This window comes from Mus caroli, unplaced genomic scaffold (genome assembly GCF_978045245.1).
Source record: "Mus caroli unplaced genomic scaffold, Mus_caroli_1 scaffold_2, whole genome shotgun sequence".
NCBI lineage: Eukaryota > Metazoa > Chordata > Mammalia > Rodentia > Muridae > Mus > Mus caroli.
Genome location: NW_028227257.1, coordinates 177,099,569 through 177,123,003, shown reverse-complemented (window position 1 = coordinate 177,123,003; position 23,435 = coordinate 177,099,569). Strand labels below are relative to the sequence as shown.

General features: G+C 47.1%; 1 protein-coding gene and 1 long non-coding RNA gene across 2 annotated transcripts; one reads left to right on the top strand and one right to left on the bottom strand.

Moving 5' to 3' along the window:
- Positions 1-557: 557 nt before the first annotated feature.
- Mcm10 (minichromosome maintenance 10 replication initiation factor) lies at positions 558-22,179 on the bottom strand. Its single transcript, XM_021156441.3, has 19 exons — positions 22,121-22,179; positions 19,962-20,297; positions 18,323-18,427; positions 18,063-18,197; positions 17,351-17,582; positions 15,967-16,132; positions 15,028-15,195; positions 12,264-12,380; positions 11,858-12,054; positions 9,466-9,566; positions 8,560-8,670; positions 8,364-8,472; positions 6,768-6,999; positions 4,957-5,101; positions 3,796-3,908; positions 3,225-3,338; positions 2,364-2,509; positions 1,709-1,751; positions 558-1,307 (listed from the first exon to the last, which is right to left on the bottom strand). The coding sequence occupies exons 1-19, from the start codon at positions 22,125-22,127 to the stop codon at positions 1,224-1,226; spliced, it is 2,661 nt and encodes an 886-aa protein (XP_021012100.1). The 5' UTR covers positions 22,128-22,179; the 3' UTR covers positions 558-1,223.
- LOC147005987 (uncharacterized) lies at positions 3,901-11,913 on the top strand. The gene is made up of 3 exons (XR_015046571.1): positions 3,901-4,093; positions 4,922-5,036; positions 11,705-11,913. It is a non-coding gene; the product is annotated as an uncharacterized LOC147005987 (long non-coding RNA).
- Positions 22,180-23,435: the final 1,256 nt, after the last annotated feature.

The following is a 23,435-nucleotide window of genomic DNA, read 5'->3' as shown; positions in this document are numbered from 1 at the left end:
CCGAGGTTTCTGGTATTTTAACTTCTGTTGGGGACAATTTATCAGACAGTCAGAAGTTCCCTATTTTCTACTCCTCAAGATTGGTTGGTTTTTTTTTGGCTTTTTTTTTTTTTTTTTTTTTTTTTTTTTTTGGTTTTTCGAGACAGGGTGAAATGGTGGTCAGACCTTAGGGAAACAGGGACTACAATGGTTATACCTTCAGCCCACACAGAGCAGAGACAAAGCTGGATGCCATCTGGGGCATGCGATCTTTGGCTCTAAAGCCTCAACCATGTATTTCCCAGAACTGCTTTCCACAGGATTACTCTCTTGTTGTCTTGGACAAAATCAAGTCTAGCTAGAGTTCAGATCCTGCCAATTTATCTTACCCTTAGACAGTACCAGCATTCACACGGGTCAAATACCGTGTGAAAACAGTTTGTCTAGCTTGCCTAATCTCGAGAACTGCACATTCACTGCGATTAGCTATGCTTTGGCCTTCTTGACACACACACAATAGTAAGCACACCTGTACGCCTACCCAGAGTCCTGGGTCCTGAGTCGTGTTTCACAGCCTCTCAAGTTGTACATTTGCTTTTATTAGGAGCATCAAACTTTATTTTAAATAAACCCACACTAAAGGTGGGGAGAGCTTAGGCATTTCTATCTGAGTCCCATGGCACTGTAGCCAGAGAAACTTCTTTCTCTATACGAAGGAACTGAGTCACAAACTGGCTTGATGACTTCACGTCAGAGAAAAAGCTGCAATCACAGTCAACAGAAGGAAACCCTGGTACCCAGTGTCAGTAGATCCAGACTACACAGAGGCAGCACTATTCACCATCCAGAACCAGGGGGTGTTGGGACTTTACATAGACAAGCAGCCTGGGCTTCATGTTCCACATAAGGACTGAGTTCGGAAGTGGGGAGAGACCCATGCCATGTTAGCTCTCGTCTCTAGTGCCCACGTTAACAACTGAAGGAGACACAGAGGCAAAGTTCCTGAGTCACCTTTCAGTTCTGGGGCAGGCATCTGTGACTCAAGGAAAAGTGCGCCGGTTTCCCATATGCACATGAGTGTTAAATATGGTGTCAGGCCAGCACATGGAGGAAAGCAGGTAGGCACTGTGCTTACCAAGCACTTCTTTCTCACAGAGTCAACCAGGAAAAAGGACAGCACAGAGCCAATCTCTTGCTTTTCAGAGCCACAGGAGTAAGGCAGCTTGGGCGGTGTCTGAAGAGAGTCACTTGAGGCTGTTCAGAAACTTGGCGTGCTCTTCCCCTCTCGGCAGCAGGGTCTCTCCTCCTATCTTTGGACCAGTCTTCTCCTAGGAGAGTGCACGAGTAAGAGACGCCTTTTATCTTTATTTTCCTGGGTCACCAACTTAATTACGAAATAGAAGACAGTACTACCCAGCTAGATATTGTCTAGAATGTCCCCAGGGCCATCTGTTACAGCTTGGCACCAAGTTGGTGCTCCTGGGAGGTGGTGGGACTTGTGGGAGTTCTTAAATCCCTGGGGATGAGACCCTGAAGGAACAGGAGGACCCAGGATCTTTGTCTTCTGTATGAGATAAACAAGTCTTTGTCATCCTCCCACCAAAGGTCCAAAAACAGACCAACCAGGTGGAAACAGGAGAACTGTGAACCAAAGAAAACCTTCCCCCCTTTAAAACTGACTATCTCAGGTAATTTTTGTTACAGTAACAGAAAACGGATTACCACATACCTTCAGCATTCCATCCCGTTCCCACTTGTAGAGGCCACAGTTACTGAAACAGAAAAAATGGCTTTGCTCAATAGCAACATATTAGCGGCATGAAGACAATGGGGGTGGGGGTGGGGTCACAGGGAAAAAGTTGCCCCTTCATCCTAGGAAGAGCTGTTCAAGGAGGTACCCATATTATCCACCTCATCTCTGGTCATGCTCAAAGCTACAGAGAATAAGTACTTCAATGGCTTGAGAAGCAGCCTTCCACTCCTCCGTAACCTGGAGACTGTAGAGATGAAACTTCAGGTGACCACACTACACGGTGGTGCGTGTCCCAGTGAGGGCGCCATGTAGGCACTAACTTCTGTCTACTGGAGGAGAATGTTCTAGGTCAAGAATTGAGAGAGAGGAGGCAGAGAAGTGCCATCTGCCTACAGAACAGGACCCATCCCCTATCCACGGGCTGCCCACACTGTTTACCCTAACACACACCCTTCAGCCCGCCACCATGCACACTCTTCAGCTGAGGGAGGCTCTACCTCTCAAGGGTCTCAGCTAACAGTTCCAACTTGGGGGTATCAGAGCTCCAGGAAAGCTTAGGGTGATGATCTCCTGTTCCAGGGACCGTACAGGCGGCACCATGGAGACAGAGAAGCCCATGAGATGTTCATACCGGCAGTGCTTGTTTGGGAGCTTGTCCAGGGAGATGGTCCTGTTTCCACAGGGACATTTGAAAAACCTCTTCACACCGTCGTGCCAGTGGAGGTTGTGCTGCTCGCTGACACAGGTCTCCAGAGGCTTGAAGTGGGTATAGGTGCACTGCACAGAGCACACAGAGCACACAGGGGTGAGCGGCTTGGAAGGTAGGAAGAGGAGCTGCTGTCAGGGCCCTCCATACTCTGCCATGGCCGGAACCTGACCAACTCATCCTTGGTGATACGTTTCTCTTCTGAGATGGGGTTCCGTCTTCTGTAGCCCAGGCTGGCCTTCCAAGCTGGTGCTCAGATAGTCTTTTACTACCTCCCAAATGCTGGGCTCAGAGGCATAAAGCCACCACGCTAGGCTCAAGTGGAGTTCTTGAAGCTCTCTTATACTAATCCCTATTTTCTAATGTCTGCCCTATTGGGCTGACAGAAGGGTTGCAAGCTCAAGGACAGCCTTGGCTACATAGTACGTTTCAGATCAGCCAGAGTTAATAGTGAGATTCAAAATACACCTTTTTGCTTGTTTGTTTTTAAATTTTGGTCAAGGTCCCAGAGATAGCAAACTTGAACTATCAATAAATACATCAGAATTTGTCAGAACTTGACAAACAGCAATAGGAACAACTTGATCCTAGTGCCATACAGCAGATTCTCCATACAAACACTTCACTGCACAGCTCCAGGTCAAGCAGAGAACCTCAATTTTGTCTATCTTGCGCTATTTATTTTCAACTCTAAATGACATATTACAAGCCATGGCCCCACATCTCACAATTCTTCAGTTCCTGCCAAGATGATCCCGACCCAAACGGAGCCCTGCCCCCACGCACCGTCCTGCACGTCACCACACGGCATTTCACTTCCCGGGTGGCTCTCATCTTTTCTTCCATCTGTTCTTTTTTCACCAGTGGCTCAAAATAGGATTTCTGTAGCTCAGCCTCAGCCTGAATGACAAAACCCACAGGAGTAACTCCACCAAACCCAGTATCTGCTCAGAATAATGACAGCCGTGACTTAGCTCAATCATCATAAAAGCAGAACTGAAGAGACCCCTACACAGAGTAGACCAACTGCAAGCCAAAGATCATAATAGGTAAAAAAACAAAAACACAAAAACCCAACAACCAAAAACCTTAAAATAGGGAATAAAAGAAGATTAAAAAGACTTAAAGGCACTTGGTTTTTAAAAGAAGTTCAAATAGAAGCCGGCGTGATTATGGCAGTAAGTTGAGAGTGTATGAGCAGACAGCCAGTTCAACACAGCGTCCCACAGACTCCAGAGGGAAGGCACATACAGACGGCCCCACGAACGACAGCCCCATCAGCTAGGTGATGGCCACAAGAATGTCCCAAGTAATTAGAGCTGTAGAGATGGACTGGCCTGATTCCTTGGGCACTCACCTCTTTCAGGATGTCTGTGTGCTTGGACTTTGCTTTTAGAATCTTCTGAAATTCCTCGGACTCTAAGTAGGCAAGCTGCTCTCTCCTTTTTTTCCTGGCAGGCTCTAGCTCCTCTGTAGAACAAGATTCTAGGTTTTACTGAGAAGACCAAGAGAGAGAACCAGTGTGCTTTGCCCTTCACTCTCCCGGTCACCAGGCTCTTCAACCTTGACATCAGGACCCCAGCTGTAACTGGCAAGGGTGACCTCAGTGAACAGAAAGCTGGGTATGATGGCCTACGATCCCATTATTGGCAAAGGTAAGGCAGGAGGATTGCCAAGTTTGAAGACAACTTTGGCTACAGAATGAGACTTTGTTTATTTTTAAAGATGTATTTATTTTATGTATATGAGCACACTGGAGCTGTGCAGATGGTTGGGAACCTTTATGTCGTTGTTGGACTTGAAATTTTTTAGGACCTCTGCTCACTCCGGTCAACTCCGCTTGCCCAGTCCCTGCTTACCCTGGCCCCAAGATTTATTTATTATTATATAGAAGTACACTGCAGCTGTCTTCAGACACACCAGAAGAGGGCTTCAGATCTCTTTACCAGTGGCTGTGAGCCACCAGGAGGTTGCTGGGACTTGAACTCAGGACCTTTGGAAGAGCAGTCAGTGCTCTTACCTGATGAGCCATCTCGCCAGCCCGAGACTTTGTTTAAACAAACAAACAAACAAACAAACAGTAGCCAAAAATTAAGCAGAGATTAAGGAGCACAGACCAAGGTGGAGTTCTTGACAAGAAGAGACACTCTTTACTTCTGATTATGGTGACAGAAGAACAAAAAGTTGAGTTATAAGCCTATTTTAAATGACATTTAGAGTTCCCGTGCTTTAAAAAGTAAAAACAGCAAATTACTTTCAAAAATCTTATGTTACTATAAAATGCATAAAGATCCAGGGAACAACCCTTTGCCACCTGCTCAGATTGTACACAATTCCATTCCAGGTTCATGTGATTATACAGCAGTGACTGGAAACCCAGCCCTCAGGACTCTGGAGCAAGGCAACCTGGACTATTTAGAGACCCACACTAACACTTGATGTTGGAGGATAAGCTGTGCTTAGACCCTGTCTTCTCTAAACAGGCTCCGTCCCCACCATGACGCCGATGCCACAATACCTTCAGGAGAAGCCGCGTTGCTATTCTCCACGCGCTCCTTCACTCCCAGCACGGCTCGGCCATCCATTTGCTTCCTTACGGTATTGTTTGGATCTACTTTTGTAAGAATCTGGCCTTTTGCCCTTAATTTTGCAATAGCAGCTAACTAGAAACAGACAGACAGACAGACAGTTGAGATACTGCAGACCACAGCCCTTGGTTCTCTAACAGAAACTGGGCTGTGAGACAGCCCCGTGTGCAAAGCCCACTGCCTGAGTTCTAACCTGAGAACGCACATGGTGGCTGCGGAGAACCTATTCTTGCAAGCTGTCTGCCAACCACATGGGTGGCATGTGCATGTACACACACAAAAGATGGCACTAAAAGTTGATGGGACAAAAATAAGTCTACACATAGATTAAAAATGATGTTTCAGAGAAATATGCAATATGAAATGGCAGAAGTATGTTTAGGGCACTTTTGGAAAATTTTGGAAAGTCTATCCAAAAATTCATTTAGCAACTTTTAAAATCAAATGTTCTAACAATACATTTCAGAGACATATTACTTTTGATACTTCTATGCTGAGGAATCACAGGAGGGAAATATTAAATGTCTTTGCTTGCTGTAAACAAGCCATTATGTTTAATTTCCATATTTAAATCATTTTCAAGAGTAGAAAATTGAGCATGTACCAAAAGCATTGCATTGCAGATTATTACATAAAAAAGCATGGAACTTGAGCCAGGTGTCAGACAGTGCTCGTGAGGGCTGCGTGCTGAGATGTCAGACAAAGTGCACATGTGGAAGGTTCAGAAGCAGGCCTGTAGTGATGTCTCTTCATCAGCACAGGCAAGCATTACCACGAATAGCCTGAATTTGTTCTGTGTTTGACTGTGAGTTAATTTTTGCACACTGTGTGTTCATAGCCTTTAATCAGTAATAGAATTTTCGCGACTCATAACTTCAGTTACGAGAACCCCAGTGCAGTTGCAGCCCTGATTAAGAGGCTGAACTTTTCATCATTAGTTTGTAGTCCTACCTTAACCGTTACAGGAGTCTTCTGCCTAATGCTAAGGTCTCCAGCTGTAGAACAATCCCTTCCTGGGGGCTGCCTCCTCTAGACTGACAAGGAATTGTACAGCAGTGATGGCTCTCGAGTTCTTAGATGAGCTCAGCGGCTCTATGCTGATACCATTCACATTGCACTTGCTTTGGAACTATGTAGGATGATTGGTTAACACCATTTCGTCACAGAATGCAAAGCCAAGCAATGAAAACAGAAGCCAGCAAAAATAAATAAATCCTTAACTTTTTTTTAAACAAAAGACTTAAAAAAAAAGAAAAAGACTTGGGTGTGTACAGTATACTTGAGTGCTTGTATGCATGTGTATAAATTAACAGCAGTGTCTTTCTTCCTTCACCACCCTTACCTTCTTTAAGTTTTGTTTGTCTGTCTAGTGCCTGCTTGTCTGTGTGCCATGTGTGTCCAGGTGCCCTGAAGGCCAGAGGAAGGGTCAGATCCTCTGGAACTGAAGTTACATGCGCTATGAGCTGCCTGATGCAGGTGCCTGGGTTCCCTCCGAGACCGTCCAAGTGATCTAAGCAATGAGCCGCCTCTCCAGCTCCCATCTCACCCTCTGAGATAAGATCTTTCCCTGAGCCTAGAGCTCACTACTTGGCCAGAATGGATCCATTTGTTTGCCCTCACCCCTGCCTGTCCCCAGGGTCACATGCAGCCACCATGCCTGGCTTTTCCTTGAGTGCTAGGGATCCAAGCTTAGGTCCTTAAGCATCGTAAGCTCCCCGTTGGCTGCTGACACCCCAGCTACCTTTTTACTTTCTGCTGCTGCGCTCAGTTTTGGTCTTGGTGGTGGTGATTCATCAAAGAAGAGAACATCGTCCCCTTCTGAGATGCCTCTGCCCAGCTTGGGCATCCGTGGGGTTGCAGTTCCTTCCAACCTGGGGAACTCAGCCCCAGTTCGAGGAGACTGGGCAGCAGCAGCCTGTCGAGAGGAAGACGGCACTGCTGGGCTCTGGACTTCACTTGAGCTTTGGAGGAATCTTAAAAAGGAATAGGAAGTAACTAAATATGGGTTGGGTATGTGGCTCAGTGGTACATCATTTATTTGTCTAGCATGCCCTAGCCCCTAGGCTCCATGCTACAACCAAAACCCAAAGTAAATAAACATAAACGATAAATATATACCCAAGGCTCAAAAGACGTAGAACTCAAAACAGACGAGGAGACCTTGGATAAGCTAGTGTGGACAATTAGTTGCTGGTAAACAATTTCCTTTCTTTGGTTAATAATTCAAACCAGCAACGAAGAACACCAGTTTCTCTCGCCTAACTGAGTATACTGTGGGTGTCCATCACTTCCTAGCTCATGACCGTTTTACCAACTGGCCAGAGATGCTATCTACAGCACACATCTAAAATTATAATGCAGAGGCAAATAACCACAAGTCTGTGTGTGGTTAGCTGTAAGACCTCAGGGCCTCAGGGCATCGCCCTGCTTCTCCATTTATTCTTCAGGAAGGGAATACACAAGAAACCCTTCACAAGGTAGAAGGGAGGAGAAGTTGAAATGGCACTGGGTGAAATGACTACAATTCCTTATAGGCATGTATGGAACTGTCAGAAAATTTAAAAAAGAAAGAAAGAAAGAAAGAAAGAACCTAAACAAGATGGTGGAGGCACATGCCTTTAAGCCCAATACCCCGGAGGCAGAAGCAGGCAGCTCTCAAGTTCAAAGCCAGGCCTACAGAACAAGTTCCAGGCCAGCCAAGGTTACACAGAAAACCCTATCTTGAAAAATAAACAGCCGGGCGTGGTGGCGCACGCCTTTAATCCCAGCACTCGGGAGGCAGAGGCAGGTGGATTTCTGAGTTCGAGGCCAGCCTGGTCTACAGAGTGAGTTCCAGGATCAGCCAGGGCTACACAGAGAAACCCTGTCTCGAAAAAAAAAAAAAAAACAAAAAAAAAAAACAAAACTTAAACCAAACCAAAAAAAAAAAAAAAAAAAAACCCCACCAACTCCCCCCCCCAAAAACAAAAACCCCCCAACAAACCAAAACCAACCAATCAAACAAAAGCCCTTAACAAAAATGGCACTGCAATTTCCTTGTTGATGGAACCCAGCTTGTATGGCTTAGTAGCAGTCATGTTTGCCCACTGAGCCATCTTGCCAGCCCCATGCCCAACACCTTTGAAATAACAAAGTCTGTTCACTTCAGAACCACAGCACCCAGATTTCTCATTCTGCAGATAAACTATTGAGCTCAAGGCCAGCGCTCAGAAGACCTCTCCACACTGTCTCCTTCCTCGTTTCCAGAGGCACAGTAACTGCTCTCCCAACACCAGCAGGCTCTGGGAGCAGGTGCATCGATTAGAGGCAGGGAGCCGAATCTGCTCCTCTTTCTTACCGCTTCTGTATTTCTTCTGATCTCCTCTTCCGCATCTCCAGCATCTGTTGTTTCTGCTGCTTCAAGAGGGATGACGCTGAGATGGACTGGATGGCAGGTTTGGAGCTCCCTAAAACACAGGCCACACACTGAAGGGTTGTAGAGAAGATCTGGGGAACATGGGCACACACCCCAAAATCACATACGCTGACTGTACCTGAAGCCTTGGCTCTGGCTAGATGCTTTTGTAAGTTTCTGGCTCCAAATGTGGGGAGGGCCATCAATTCCCTGAACTCCTCAGAGCAGGACAAGCTCTTCTGGGGAATACCTGCAACATGCAGACATTAATTTTAGAGGACTCAAAATGTAAATGGATTGATATCATGTGAGATCACATTTTAAACTCTACAGTCATGACTTAGTAACCTGTTAGTGAATCAAATATTATTATAATAATAATAATACCAAAAATCAAAACAAACAAACAGCAGGACTTTTTTTCTTTTTTTAAGATTTACTCATTTATGTGAGTACACTGTAGCTGTCCTCTGACACACCAGAAGAGGGCATTGGATCCCATTACAGATGGTTGTGAGCCACCTTGTGGTGGCTGGAAACTGAACACAAGATGTCAAGAAGAGCAGTCGTTGCTCCTAACCACTGAGCCATCTCTCCAGCCAATTCAGAACTTTTAACTTAAAGGTCAGACAGCAAAGGCATCAAACACTGAGCCCCTGAGGATTGTGGGACCCATGGACATGCCACTTCTGGCATATGCATGAGTAAGATAAGCATGCAGGTTCCTCGTCACTCTTAGGACCAAAGGTACGGTGGACCAGCACTATCTAACCAGGCCTACTTTAACGAAAGGTGACTGATCAGATCAGCCGGGAAGAACGTGGTACTGATGCTGGATATTGCTGGATATTAAGAGGCTGACCCGCTAAGATCTGGCTGAAGATTTCTCTCACTGCTCAGTCACCAAGCTTTCTCCTTTACCCTACGCCACATCGACCACTAAGCTCAGGTGATGAGCGGCTACTGAAGAGTATGAGCAAGCCATAGCCATTCTCAGTCCCACACTGCGTCCACTGGACAGAGGACAGGTGAAAGGATTGATTACCAAGCTTTTGTTTTGTTTCCTGGATGATCGAGTTTGTGCCCCGGACAACCAGATTGGTCAGCGTGGTTTGAACCTTCTTCTTAGGAGCGATGGCCGCTGCCCTGTAACAACAAGAGCCAAAGCAGAGAGAAAGTGCTTGAGCCTCAGTGTCTTCCCAAACAATATGAGGATTCCCAATGAACCTGTTACCAACGGTCCAAGATCCTCAAGCCCCATGCACGCAGGCTTTGCCGGCCACAGCTTGGTAGCCCAGGGGTTCTGGTTTATACATTAGATCACTGCTGGAGATCCTACAAATTTGCTTGAGGAACAAGAGGACATGGTCACACACCACCTGGGGTTCCTTAGACAGTCTAGAATCCCAGTAGAGGGTCATGATCACCTGTCCTGCATCACCATGTCCCACGTGAGCCACATCACACGTGTTCATGATGCTAGAAGTGGTTTCTAAGAGGTCTGCAAACTCCTTCTATAATAATGATAACAACACCAAAACAACAGAGAATAATAACAGCCACTCAAGAAAATCAACCCTTTTTTGTTTTGATACAGGAACTCATACGCGCCATGCTGGCCTGGACTCCTGATTCTGCTGCCTTCACCTCTTGGTTGTTCTTTCACTTAAAAAAGGTTTTATTCATTTACTCTTTATGTGTATATGAGAGTACGTTTGTGCACACTGACCCAGAGAGGACAACAGAGAGCATCAGATCTCCTGAAGGTAGAGAGAGTTACAGCGGTTGAGCCGCCTAACACGGGTACTGAAACACAGCTCAGGTCCTCTGACGGACAGTGTGCACTCTGAGCCGCCGAGCACAAGCTCAGGTCCTCTGACGGACAGTGTGCACTCTGAGCTGCCGAGCACAAGCTCAGGTCCTCTGACGAACAGTGTGCACTCTGAGCTGCCGAGCACAAGCTCAGGTCCTCTGACGACGAACAGTGTGCACTCTGAGCTGCCGAGCACAAGCTCAGGTCCTCTGACGGACAGTGTGCACTCTGAGCTGCCGAGCACAAGCTCAGGTCCTCTGACGACGGACAGTGTGCACTCTGAGCTGCCGAGCACAAGCTCAGGTCCTCTGACGACGGACAGTGTGCACTCTGAGCTGCCGAGCACAAGCTCAGGTCCTCTGACGGACAGTGTGCACTCTGAGCTGCCGAGCACAAGCTCAGGTCCTCTGACGGACAGTGTGCACTCTGAGCTGCCGAGCACAAGCTCAGGTCCTCTGACGACGGACAGTGTGCACTCTGAGCTGCCGAGCACAAGCTCAGGTCCTCTGACGACGGACAGTGTGCACTCTGAGCTGCCGAGCACAAGCTCAGGTCCTCTGACGGACAGTGTGCACTCTGAGCTGCCGAGCACAAGCTCAGGTCCTCTGACGACGGACAGTGTGCACTCTGAGCTGCCGAGCACAAGCTCAGGTCCTCTGACGACGGACAGTGTGCACTCTGAGCTGCCGAGCACAAGCTCAGGTTCTCTGACGACGGACAGTGTGCACTCTGAGCTGCCGAGCACAAGCTCAGGTCCTCTGACGGACAGTGTGCACTCTGAGCTGCCGAGCACAAGCTCAGGTCCTCTGACGGACAGTGTGCACTCTGAGCTGCCGAGCACAAGCTCAGGTTCTCTGACGGACAGTGTGCACTCTGAGCTGCCGAGCACAAGCTCAGGTCCTCTGACGGACAGTGTGCACTCTGAGCTGCCGAGCACAAGCTCAGGTCCTCTGACGACGGACAGTGTGCACTCTGAGCTGCCGAGCACAAGCTCAGGTTCTCTGACGGACAGTGTGCACTCTGAGCTGCCGAGCACAAGCTCAGGTCCTCTGACGGACAGTGTGCACTCTGAGCTGCCGAGCACAAGCTCAGGTCCTCTGACGACGGACAGTGTGCACTCTGAGCTGCCGAGCACAAGCTCAGGTTCTCTGACGGACAGTGTGCACTCTGAGCTGCCGAGCACAAGCTCAGGTCCTCTGACGGACAGTGTGCACTCTGAGCTGCCGAGCACAAGCTCAGGTCCTCTGACGGACAGTGTGCACTCTGAGCTGCCGAGCCATCTCTCCAGACTGTTATCTCCATTTGGGACAGGCTCTCCCTAGACAGCTTAGGTTGGTCATGGACTTGTGTTCTGTCTCAGTCTCCCCAGAGCTGGGATTGCGGGTACAAGACTTCACATCTGGCTAAATATAAAGCAGGGGCTCACATGATTCATTGTCTATTTGTTTCCAATGTGCTCCTCTCTCCCTAGAAATAAAAGATGTCCTTGATCACTCGGGCTTCAACTAAGAAGACAGAAGCTCACATAAGCACCCTAGGACAGTTTCGGAACAGTCCACCACCAGCTTGCTCTTAAGAGGGAAGCGAAATCCTTTCCCAAGAGCAGTCAGGAGAGATGCCTTACCTGGATGCTGCGAAGGATTCGGAAGAAACACCACCATAGTAGAAACCATCTTGACACAGCCGCTCCTTCAGGCTGGTGCCTTTGCGGAACTTCTTCGGAATCCGTCCCCCAGAGAAAGTAGACTGCAGATCAGACCGCTTTGCGCTAAGCTTCTTGTACTGGGCCTGGATGTGATACTGGCAGTATTCACAGTCATGCTGCAGGGAGAAGACCCGATGAGGCTCTGGTCAGCGGCCTGGGGAGCAGGGACACCCATCTCTCCTAGACTCACAACACTATGTGCTCGCTGAGTCCCTGTGACCTCCAGGACTCCCCCTTGCTCATCGCCACCACAGCTCCTAAAGCCTACCCCTCATCCCTCATGATTGACTGTTCATAGGCAAATAGTAAAGGATTTGAGACCCACCAAGTTAACTGTCTGTGTACATGGCTCTCCATTCTTCTTCTTGGCTTTACAGGCTCCCAGGTCCATAGCTTCTCCCATAATTAAGACTTTTTGAGGATGATCAATAGATAAGCACACCTGTGAGAGAAAGCTTATATAAGTGCTACCGGTTTTTATCCTACGAATGGGCGAAGGTCGGTCTGAGCTGGTTTTGGAAGGCATGTGAAGCCAGTGCTCTATGCAGCGGTGCAGAAGACTCAATCCGACTCCCTTTTCCGTAACCAACCTTTCCTTCCTCTTAGCTGTCAGAATCCTGACTGTCCAGGCTGGCCGAGTGCTCAGCCGCAGGCAGTGGATGCAGCCCTGTTTTCCCAGCATTCCTTATGGCTCACAATGGTCATGTGACTAAGGCTTGGCAAATTAGCCAGAAACAGGGATTGATAGGGAAGTTCTTGATTTCCTAGTAAAAAAAGACAGGCTGGCTCACCTTTCTTCATCCTGCCACCAGTGGTGATAAGTGGAGGGGGACAGTCTCAATGACCTTAGCTGACTCAGTTTTCCTGCTCCCTGCTGCCAATTCTCAGGCAGGCCTACTTGGCAGGAACACAGGCTGAGATACGGACTGTCCTCAAGTGCCTGCCTGGGTTCTCTTCTTGCTCCCAGAACAGGGCATCCTGTCACTTGAAATCATAGGGCCCAGTGGTTGCTAGGCAACAAATCCCCCAGCCAGCCTCCCATGTAACCTTGGCCACAGGTACGTGTCCATCTACACTGGACAGTTCTTCCGAGCCTAGAGGGATAAACCCACGGAGCAGCCCACCTGTAACAGAGTTGTTCTGCCTAACTGCATTCACACCCCGGTAGCTGAGTTTGTGCAAGACCTCCCACCAGATCTAGGAATTTTAGCAGAAAATATCAAGCTGTTCAGAGCCTCTCAACCCAGGATCAATAACCAATGAGTAGATTCCCCACCCAGGGTAGGGAGATGAACTATTCTGCTTCATAGTGATTCGCTGTCATCTTGTAACCAAGAGGGAAAGGCAGAAACTCACTACTTTGATTAAAATTGCCCCATAGGTTGATGTATTTGAATATTTGGTACCCGGTTGGCTGGACACATTTTGAGAAGAATTAGGAGGTGTGACCTTGTTGGAAGAGGTGTTATCACTGGCTTTGAGGCTTCAAAAGTCCACAGCTGGGCACAGTCTCTCTGCCTCAAATTTATGGATCAGGATGTAAGCTCTTAGCTACCACTATAGTGCCTGCCTGCCTGCCTGCTGCTGTGCTCCCGTGCTATGACGATCATGGACTCACCCTCTGAAACTGGAAGGCTTTCTTTTATAAGTTGCTGTGGTCATGGTGTCTCCTCACAGGGATAAAAAAGTAACTAAGATATTCACAGAGATATGGCAACACTAAGTTGCCTGTTTCTACTCTTTTGTTTTTGTGAGGAGAGATCAGGCTCTTGCTGTATACAAGAGGATAGATAGACCCGACTGGTCCAAAACTTGTGACTTTCCCGCACCTATCATAATACTAGACTGGACTCGGAAGAAAGTTGGGCTGGCAAGAAGGCTTAGTGGGTAAAGGTACTTGCTATCAACCCTGATGACCGGAGTTCAACTCTAGGAACCCACAGGGTGGAAGGTGAGAAGCCATTCTCCAAGTTGTCCTCTGAATTCCACATATATGATAACACCCATGAACCCCACCTCCAGCCCCCAATAATAAAGGCAGTAAGTTAAAAAAGAAAACAGGAAGAAAGAAAAGGAGAAACAGTTGGGAATGGTAACTTATACCTATAATCCTAGAATTTGGGAGGCGGAGGTAAGAGGCCTGCTGCTAGTTCAAGGCCAGCACAGGCCACACACACACACACATACACGCACACAGTTATTTTGATTTTGAGACAGGATCTGACTTTGGAGTCCAGACCGACAATTCTCTGGCCTTTGAACTGCTTGGATTATAGGTGTGAACTACCACGCCCATCTAAATCCCACTGTTTGTTTACAGAAACTGTAATGAAGGGTTTTTTTGATGTGTTGCTATGAATGATCAAATACACTCCCAACCAACAAATGAAGACTTTTGTCATTCTCTACTGGAAATAAAGCTCTTGCTGGGACAGAGCGGAAAAACTATCTAGCCATTGCAGTTTACACTGGTTAGCAGCTCCCGACGAAGCAACACAGCTTTCACTCTGGGGCAGATACGGAGGCTGAAGATCAGCCTTCACGCCAAGAGCCAGCTAGGACTGCAAGGTTAATGAAGCAAACTTCAGTCAGCTGTGCCACACTCATTTCCTGAGACAACCATGGCCATGTATTTATGCAGGGACCTAAGGAGACCCGAGCGGGAGAGCTCAGTAAAGCTGCGCTGGCGAGATGGCCCGGCAGTACAAATGCTCGCTGAGCAAGGCTACAGTCCCGAGTTCAATCCCCAGACCCACAGAAAGGTAGAGAAGCGAATGACTCCACAAGGTTGTTCTTTCACTCCACGCGTGAGCCATGGCAAGGTGTGGGTTCTCTGTTTCTCTTTGATTATAAGGAAAATAGAAGTGATAATAGAGTTATACATTCTGGGACCTGTGATGCTAACTCAAAACCATTTACAATAAGAAGATTCACAGAATATCGGTAAGCAGTGAATCAGCAAATGAAGAGGCAGAATAATGTGGAGAGAATCAGGAAAAGCCCAGAGGGAGATTAACACAGATGCTGCCGATACAAAAGCAACTGCAGAAAGCACCAGCCCAGCAGTCCACGCTGAGTCCAAGCCTCACCTCTGTCAAGCCATCTTTGGGCTTCATGGGGTTCGCGTTGAGCAAGCCTATGACGGTCCCTTGCTCTGTCTTCCAGAGATCTTTGTGAACATCTCCAAACAAGAACAAGGACACACACTGAGTCAGGTCATGAAGGTCGTTCAGTTTCCAGATGCTAAATGTTTGCCCCTGGAGTGAACAGAGTTCATTTCAGTCGAACGTTTGAACCTGGCTTACAGGGCCTCTATGTAATGGAGTCTTATTGTGGAAAAATATCCGGACATAATTCACCTCAAATAAATGGGTGTCAGTGTGGATATCAAATTATACATTAATTCTTTCTTTGGGCTTTAGCATTTATTACCTGCCTCATGTAAGATGAACAGAAGCAAGACAGGCCACAGGAAAATTTAGTAGAGTGTAACTTAGCAGGTAGCCTGGCTGCCACCCAGTGTCCCAGGGACGATTGTGTGCCCCTCCTTCCCACTACCACCCTAGTATGAGACAAGCAGCAGCTATAGCATCGTCATTTATACCCATCACAGGACTGGACAGCAGGTGACTAACTATCACTGGTGCTGCTATTAAGAGCTATCTCAGTGCACACCCCACCCACATGGCCAGTGACCCCAGCACCTTATGCTCACAGGGTTCTCTGGGATTTGTGGACTCAGCCTCTAATTACTTGGCCTTCTCCACAGGAGAGGTGACAGCATCTCAGGGACAACATAGGTGTCCCAAACGGTGAGAACTGAAATGCACTCAGAACAACTGGACAATACGCAGCCCCACTGTGCGGCCTGTGTCTCAGTGGAACGTTCTCTGTAGAATGCCAACCCAAAGACGAGTGAGAGCCCACTGGAAGTTATTTTAAAAGAAGGGCTGGCAGGTGCCAGACGAAGCCCTGGGGACCCCTTTAGCCTAGCCAGGAGCAGCTCTGGAGCCAGTAGAGCAGCTTACACTGGTAGCACTCTGTGGAGTGGCCTTCCTCAGGATAACCCCAAACGTCACCCAGTCTGTCTCTTCCAGGTTCTCAGCTGCCATCCTCTCCTTGATCTGAGGCAGTCTGATTAGCTTCCGGCCTGCCATCTTCCTGCTCATTTCTGTGGAGGAGACTCGAGGTCGCCTGGGACAAGAAGCCGGTAATTGCTAGGTCATTATTCTGGTAACAGACTCTGTGGACCCTTCCCAGGTGGTCAGGGGACATTACAGGGAGCAGCCTTTCCAGTGGCTCAGGGGACTTCATGTTTATTTGTATTGAGTTATTTTGGTTTCTTAGGACAGGATCTCACTATGTAGCTCAGATTGGTCTAGAACTCACAATCTTCCTGCCTCAGTAAGCATTTTTTTCCCTTAAAGTAATTAAAAAATAATTTTAAAGTGAGGATTACTTTCCCCTGGACATAGATTTACCTATAAAGTTTACTTTATACTTTCGTAATCTTATTACAATTATAGGAAGGTGCTGTTATTCTGGTTAAACTGTATTTTTTTTTTCAGACTATTGTTAACTTTGTATCTATTTTATTTATATGAATACACTGTAGCTGTCTTCAGACACACCAGAAGAGGGCATCAGATCCCATTACAGATGGTTGTGAGCCACCATGTGGTTGCCGGGAATTGAACTCAGGACCTCTGGAAGAGCAGTCAATGCTCTTAACCGCTGAGCCATCTCGCCACCCTGGTTAACTTTGAGGTTTAGAGGTTGGCCATGCAGTTATGCAGGTTAGCCTTATTTCCCAATCCTTTTTCTTCAGCTTTCTGTGTGTGAGAATTAAAGATATGAACTATCACACTTCAATTGTATATATTTAAAAATTGAATATATTGTCTAGGATCCTACAAAATAAATAACAGGCTAAACCACACCCATTCAAAGTTTTATAATGAAATCTGTGCCACTGTTTTGATCTGCCAATTTCGGATTCAATATCTATTATTTGTCTACTTCCTTTTAATAGGTAAGCATTATTTTGTTTGTTTGTTTGTTTGTTTTGGAGGCAGGGGCTCTTACATAACCCTAGGTGCTCTGGAACTTACTATGTAGACCAGGCTGGCCTTGAACTCACAAAGTTCCTCCTGCTTCTGGGACCAGACTGCTGGGATTAAAGGTGTGTGCCAACCACTACTATCGTTTTGTAGACAAGCCTTCCTTCAACAGGCTGTACCACAGTGCACTGAGGTAAGAGTGCAGCCCACCTCACTGCTAGGATTCCTCAGTCAAGAGCTGCTGCAGTGCAGACCTGGCATGTGCACACACTGCCTCTAGAAGACCTATCTTCTGAAAGGACTAAGGGCCATCTAGTGGGACAGACAAAGGGACACAAGAGATGTTACTGACCTGAGGCGTAGGCCTGAGAAGGCTTCCACAGAGACCTGGGAAGCCTGCGGGGGCCGTTCCCCAGAATTCCCTGGGGTCACTGTGCTTTGATTTCTAATTGTCCTGCTACATTTGTTTCCAGGAACAGCTTGAGGTGAGGGTGTGCTTGATCTCGAAGAGGAGCGGTTAGGCTCTAGAAAACCGGAAGTAACCTGGAGTGGCTGTGGGGGTGTACTCGTCCTTGAAGATGACTCTAGGAAATTAGCATAAGAGGTGGGGAGAGAATGACTGAGAGCCATAAAACCTGCTTACCATATTCTTTTCATAATCAACATATAGGATACTTTTTTGTTGTTATTTTGAGACTGGGTCTCACTCTGTAGCTCAGGCTGGCCTAGAATGTAGGTTCCTCTAAATGCTGGATGTCTAAGGCCTCATGTAATCAAACCTCACCAGAGAACAAGGCCACTTTGTGACTCTCATCCAGGTCTCTGCAGTGCTGTCTAGTAGACCTGTGTGTGGCAATTGCTGGGCAGCTCCCAAATGCTTGTGACTCCAGCCCCCAGGGACCCCAGCCTTTTGTAAGTATGTAAGTGTCTGTATACACACAAGCTCATTTGCCTGCAACTCTCTCACAAACCACACACACACACACACACACACACACCAGCAGAATGATGTATTATTTTCAACAGAGCTGAGCAGTGAGACCCAGGCAGGCCCTGTAGCACACCTGCAGGAGTCTTTGGCTTCTGAGCGACCCGCTTGGCTTTGGGTAAAGTGGGGACATCAAGCTCTGCAGAAAAGCACGCCGACTCCTGAATTCTCCGAACTCTCTTCTCCTTAAGCAGGGGCTGCAGAGATGAATCTTCCCGATTGAAAAGGAAAGAAATTAGGAATGCTACAGTTTTGGCAGGAGCTGGGTGAAATACTAACGCTATTGTTTCTTGGTAACAAAAATGCATATTACTGCTGCAATTACAGTCACATTACCAGGTGGTTCCTGCAAGGGTGCTGTTCGTGAAGGCTGTTTAATTGATGCAGCTTTTAGCTGCTCCTGTAAGGACTTCATTTGCTCTTGTAGCTTCTTTAATTCATCTACAAAAGAAAAGTATATTAAGAATCAGATAAGCAGGGCGTGGTGGCGCACGCCTTTAATCCCAGCACTCGGGAGGCAGAGGCAGGCGGATTTCTGAGTTCGAGGCCAGCCTGGGCCTGAGTGAGTTCTAGGACAGCCACGACTACACAGAGAAACCCTGTCTCGAAAAACCAAAAAAAAAAAAAAAAAAAAAAAAAGAATCAGATAGAATAACATGCTGTACTGGACACAAACACTGGAGGTACTTCTGTTATCCCCACCCAGACCTTGAGATTCACAAAACCATCCCATAGTAACTGTTATACACTTCAGAGAGGTTCCTTAAGAAACCTTAGCTAGCCGGGCGTGGTGGCGCACGCCTTTAATCCCAGCACTCGGGAGGCAGAGGCAGGCGGATTTCTGAGTTCGAGGCCAGCCTGGTCTACAAAGTGAGCTCCAGGACAGCCAGAGCTATAAAGAGAAACCCTGTCTCGAAAAACCAAAAAAAAAAAAAAAAAAAAGAAACCTTAGCTAGGCATGGTGGCGCACCCCTTTAATCCCAGCACTCGGGAGGCAGAGGCAGGCGGATTTCTGAGTTTGAGGCCAGCCTGGTCTACAAAGTGAGTTCCAGGACAGCCAGGGCTACAGGACTACAGAGAAACCCTGTCTCGAAAAAAAAAAAAAAGAAAGAAAGAAACCTTTTTATCTCTAGCAATCAAGCCTTTTGACACCTGAGCCAGCCATGAGCTCAGTGGGGCATGGTGGCATAAACCTGTAACCTCCTTAACTCAGGAGGCAGAGGGAGACAGAGAGGGAGATGACTCAGCCTAGCTGCATAGTAAGACCCTGGGTCAGGAAAACAAAAACCCAACAAAATTCCCAACAAGGAATTCGTAGGAACGTGTGTTACAGAGGCCACGCAACCATAAACTGAAATACCATAACGATCAGTGCGATCAGTGCTGGCTTCTGTATTCGATCTACGAGAAGGGGCCAGGACCAACAAGGGGGCATGCCTCAAAGCAGCAGTTCAGGAATGCTCTTGGTTCTCAACCAGACTGTGTGGGAGCTCTGAACACAAATCCTGAAGTAATACATTCTGTGAGAAGTACAGACAGTGCCAGAGCCCTTTTGTTGAAGATCAAGTTTAGCTGCCTGACAAGGATGTAAGGAAGACCCTGAATGCAGCAGTGCTGACTTTAATAGTTCCATCTATGCCCTCATTCAAGGTCAGCCCACACAAAGGGCTTTGCAGTCTGTAGTCCTTGTTGCTCCTACAGATTTCTTTGAGGCGGGGTCTCTCACTGAGCTCATAGATTCTGCTAGGTTGGCACTGCGCCCCAGGGACCCATCTGTCCCTAACTCCTCGAACTGGGGTTCTGGACTTGGGTCCTCATGTATGTATCTTACTAAGCCATCTTTCCACCCTTTTGAAAAATAAACTTATTGGTCATTACCCTTGTATATGCAGTTATTTTAATGAATACTGTCAAACTTGGGGCACCTACTGCCTCATGAGTAAACTGAGAAAGCAAACCATCGCATCCTGGTTACCTTGCAACTCCTGATTGGTTTTCTCTCGGTTGGGAGCAGGAGTAGGCGGGGCACTGTTTTCAACTTGTGATGTAGGAACTTCATCATCCGTCAAGTCCTCCACATCACCAAAGAGAGTGGCCAAACGTTCCTCCTGGTTTCCAGTCTTGCCCTCTTCTCCACTGTCAGCCTCTTCTGTGTAAGACTCACCGTCACCATCAGCATCAAAAAGCTCATCAAATTCATCAGGGTCCCCGTCTCCCAGAGACAAGGACTTATCCTTTTCTGAGCTGCAAGGCAAGACTGCCTCATTCTCTTCCAGTAGAGATGTCAGGAGACACAAGTCGTCTTCCTCCACTAGAAGAAATGGGAGGGAATGTAAGTCTACCTCAGACAGAGTGTCTGAGACAGGCACACCCAGTGAGCACTGATAGCACAATTGAAAGGAGCCTCCAGATTGGCCACTCTGCTTACTGCTCTTATACCTACCTGAGGGCTTCTTAGAATACACCGAGGAGAGCGAGCAAGCAGGCCAGGCACTAGGCTAGATCTTCCCCCTGCACTGCTTTAACAAGTTACCTTCCTACAACACCAAGTTTCATCAGATTTGACCAGAAAGGAAGAAATGAAAAAAGTAGACCTTGACCACTGTGCCACTTCTTGTTATTTTTTACTTATGTTTGGATTTCCAGTCAGGGTTTGTCTGTTTTAGCTTTAGCTGACCTGGAACTCGCTCTGTAGACCAGGCTGGCCTCAAACTCAGAGCTCCCTCTGCCTCTGCCTCCCTAGTGCTGAGATTAAAGGCAGATGACACATAACCTGTCCAACTGTTACTTTTAAATGGAGAAAGATACCTAAATACTCATCATGTAGAATTAGCTCTCATTAGCATTTCTGTCATAGTTGCTTTTATTTGACCTTTAATCAAGTAACATTTTATTTCACTGGTAATTTCATATTAAACATAAAATTAAACCAAATCAGAACATACAGTTCTTCCTTTTTTTTTTTTTGAAACAAGATCTCATATAGCCCAGCTACTATGCAGCTGAACTCAGAGATTTACCTGCCTCTGACTCATAAGTACTGAGATTAAAGGGTTAAGCCACCACACCCAACAGTTAATTAATTTCAATGTTTGCCTTTACCTTTCTTGAAGAGGACAAAGTCTAATCAATTCAGCTCACCCCCACCTCCACCCCCTGCAGTCTGCTTGCTCAGGGCCTATAGAATCAGCACATGCACTCTGTGTGGCTCTAGAGCAACAGCTCTAGAATCAGCATATGCACTGTGTGGCTCTAGAATCACCAGCGCATGCACTCTGTGGCTCTAGAGTCATCAGCACATGCACTCTGTGTGGCTCTAGAATCATCAGCGCATACACTCTGTGTGGCTCTAGAATCATCAGCGCATGCACTCTGTGCGGCTCTAGAGTCATCAGCACATGCACTCTGTGTGGCTCTAGAATCATCAGCGCATGCACTCTGTGTGGCTCTAGAATCATCAGCGCATGCACTCTGTGCGGCTCTAGAGTCATCAGCACATGCACTCTGTGTGGCTCTAGAATCATCAGCGCATACACTCTGTGGCTCTAGAGTCATCAGCGCATGCACTCTGTGTGGCTCTAGAATCATCAGCACATGCACTCTGTGTGGCTCTAGAATCATCAGCGCATGCACTCTGTGCGGCTCTAGAGTCATCAGCACATGCACTCTGTGTGGCTCTAGAATCATCAGCGCATACACTCTGTGGCTCTAGAGTCATCAGCGCATGCACTCTGTGTGGCTCTAGAATCATCAGCACATGCACTCTGTGCGGCTCTAAAATCATCAGCGCATGCACTCTGTGTGGTTCTAGAATCATCAGCACTCTATGAGCTTTGCTCATCAGAGCAATACTTTTTCACTGGGATTTTTCTTTGCACAAATCCCTGAAAAAAAAAAACAAGCAAAATTCAAAAGAAATGACTACCAAAATTTAAAATGGATCTAGACTAAAACCATTTCAAAAGATTTCCACATGCAAAGTAACTCTGGAGTCAGACCGCCCAGTTCAATTCCCTGGTCTGACATGTAAGTTACTAAGCAGTCCTGGCTCGCTGCTACTCTGTGGTAGAATGAAGGATGAAATGGTAGTTTTCCACAAACCAAAGAGGAATCCATAAAATTAGAAGGCCTTACCATCCATGTTGTCAAAAGAACAGCTGAGATGACAAGGAGGATCAGGTAGGCGGTCCAGGAGACACAATGAGGGGCCTTGGCTGCATAAAAATCAGCATTAGAGCAGTCACTGGACGCTTCTCACAAGGCACACCCACCAAACCCACATCCGAGCTGCTAACTTAGGATTCTCCTGGCCGCTGGCTCGTCCCATCCCCTCCCCTCACATACGCAGAGCACTCTGTGTTGCTTCTACCTGGCTTCTAACTGTGGTTAGAGACCAAGCTACAGTGCAGTGTAGGGTGTGAGGTAGGGACTACTACTACAGACTCAGTGCAAACAAGAACTACTCAGGCTGGGGTAAATGTTAACCTGGTTTATTGTTATAACACATCTGAGGTCTACTTTATCCATTGAAGCAGGAGAGACATAGCTCTACCATGAGTTAGGATTTGACTTCCATGCTAACCAGAACAATTAAGATAGATAATATTGAAGCTGGGTATGGTATCAAACGCCTTTAATTGCAGTCCTGGGGAAGGTGGAAGGAGGTTGTCAGAACCCTGGCCATTCTGCCAAACACTGAACTAACTGTGAGAGAGGCCCCAGAGGGGAAAGGCAGAGGGCCTTTAACCTCAAGTATAGCTTGCTCCCTGGGTGGTTCTTGGACCTGATTTCCAGCCTCCTTCGACAAACATTTGCATTCAATTTCTAAGACATGGTTGTTCCTGTTGGATGTGGAAGCGTGGCTATAGAACCCACTCTGGTAAAAGGATTGGCTGAATGTGGTCTTTGGTGCACCCCGAATCTGGATATGGCCTTCTGCCTTGCTTTAGTGTTTCCTCAGATATAAACCCTACCGTGTAGGCCAGGCAATTGTGCTTACCTTGTTCTGTTCTGAGAATGTTCTGGAAAAGGTTGTTCTGTTAATATTTAGTATGAGCTTACATATACTTGTTTACATTCTGCTGCTTTCAATTATCCTTAGAACCACATCTGCAATGCCCGAGAAGCAATGGGTGGGTACCTTCTCCCTTGTTTCTATTTCCTCAATTTCCTGTGTTTACATCTTCCTGCTAGATTAGCTTGCTTTCAGCTTAGGCATTTTGTCTAGAAAGCTCTTCTAGAGTACTTTCTCATCTCCAACTAGCTAATTTCTGAGCCTTTCTAGTCGGCCATAACCCGAAGGCTCCCTCTAGAGCCCCTCTGCCCTAGTTAACTGCACATTTGTCCACCATTGTGTGCTTGTTAAAAGGATCCTCTTCAGAGTGCACCACCACTGCCCGGCAGATATAAACTTTTAAAAAACAAAAAAGAGTGAGTTCCAGGACAGCCA

Coding starts and splice junctions, on each gene's coding strand:
- Mcm10 (XM_021156441.3), bottom strand. Junction 5,102..6,767: donor CAGCAGCAGAAAGTAAAAAG/GTAGCTGGGGTG, acceptor GTCTGTTTCTAG/TTAGCTGCTATTGCAAAATT. Junction 1,308..1,708: donor AACGGGATGGAATGCTGAAG/GTATGTGGTAAT, acceptor GCACTCTCCTAG/GAGAAGACTGGTCCAAAGAT.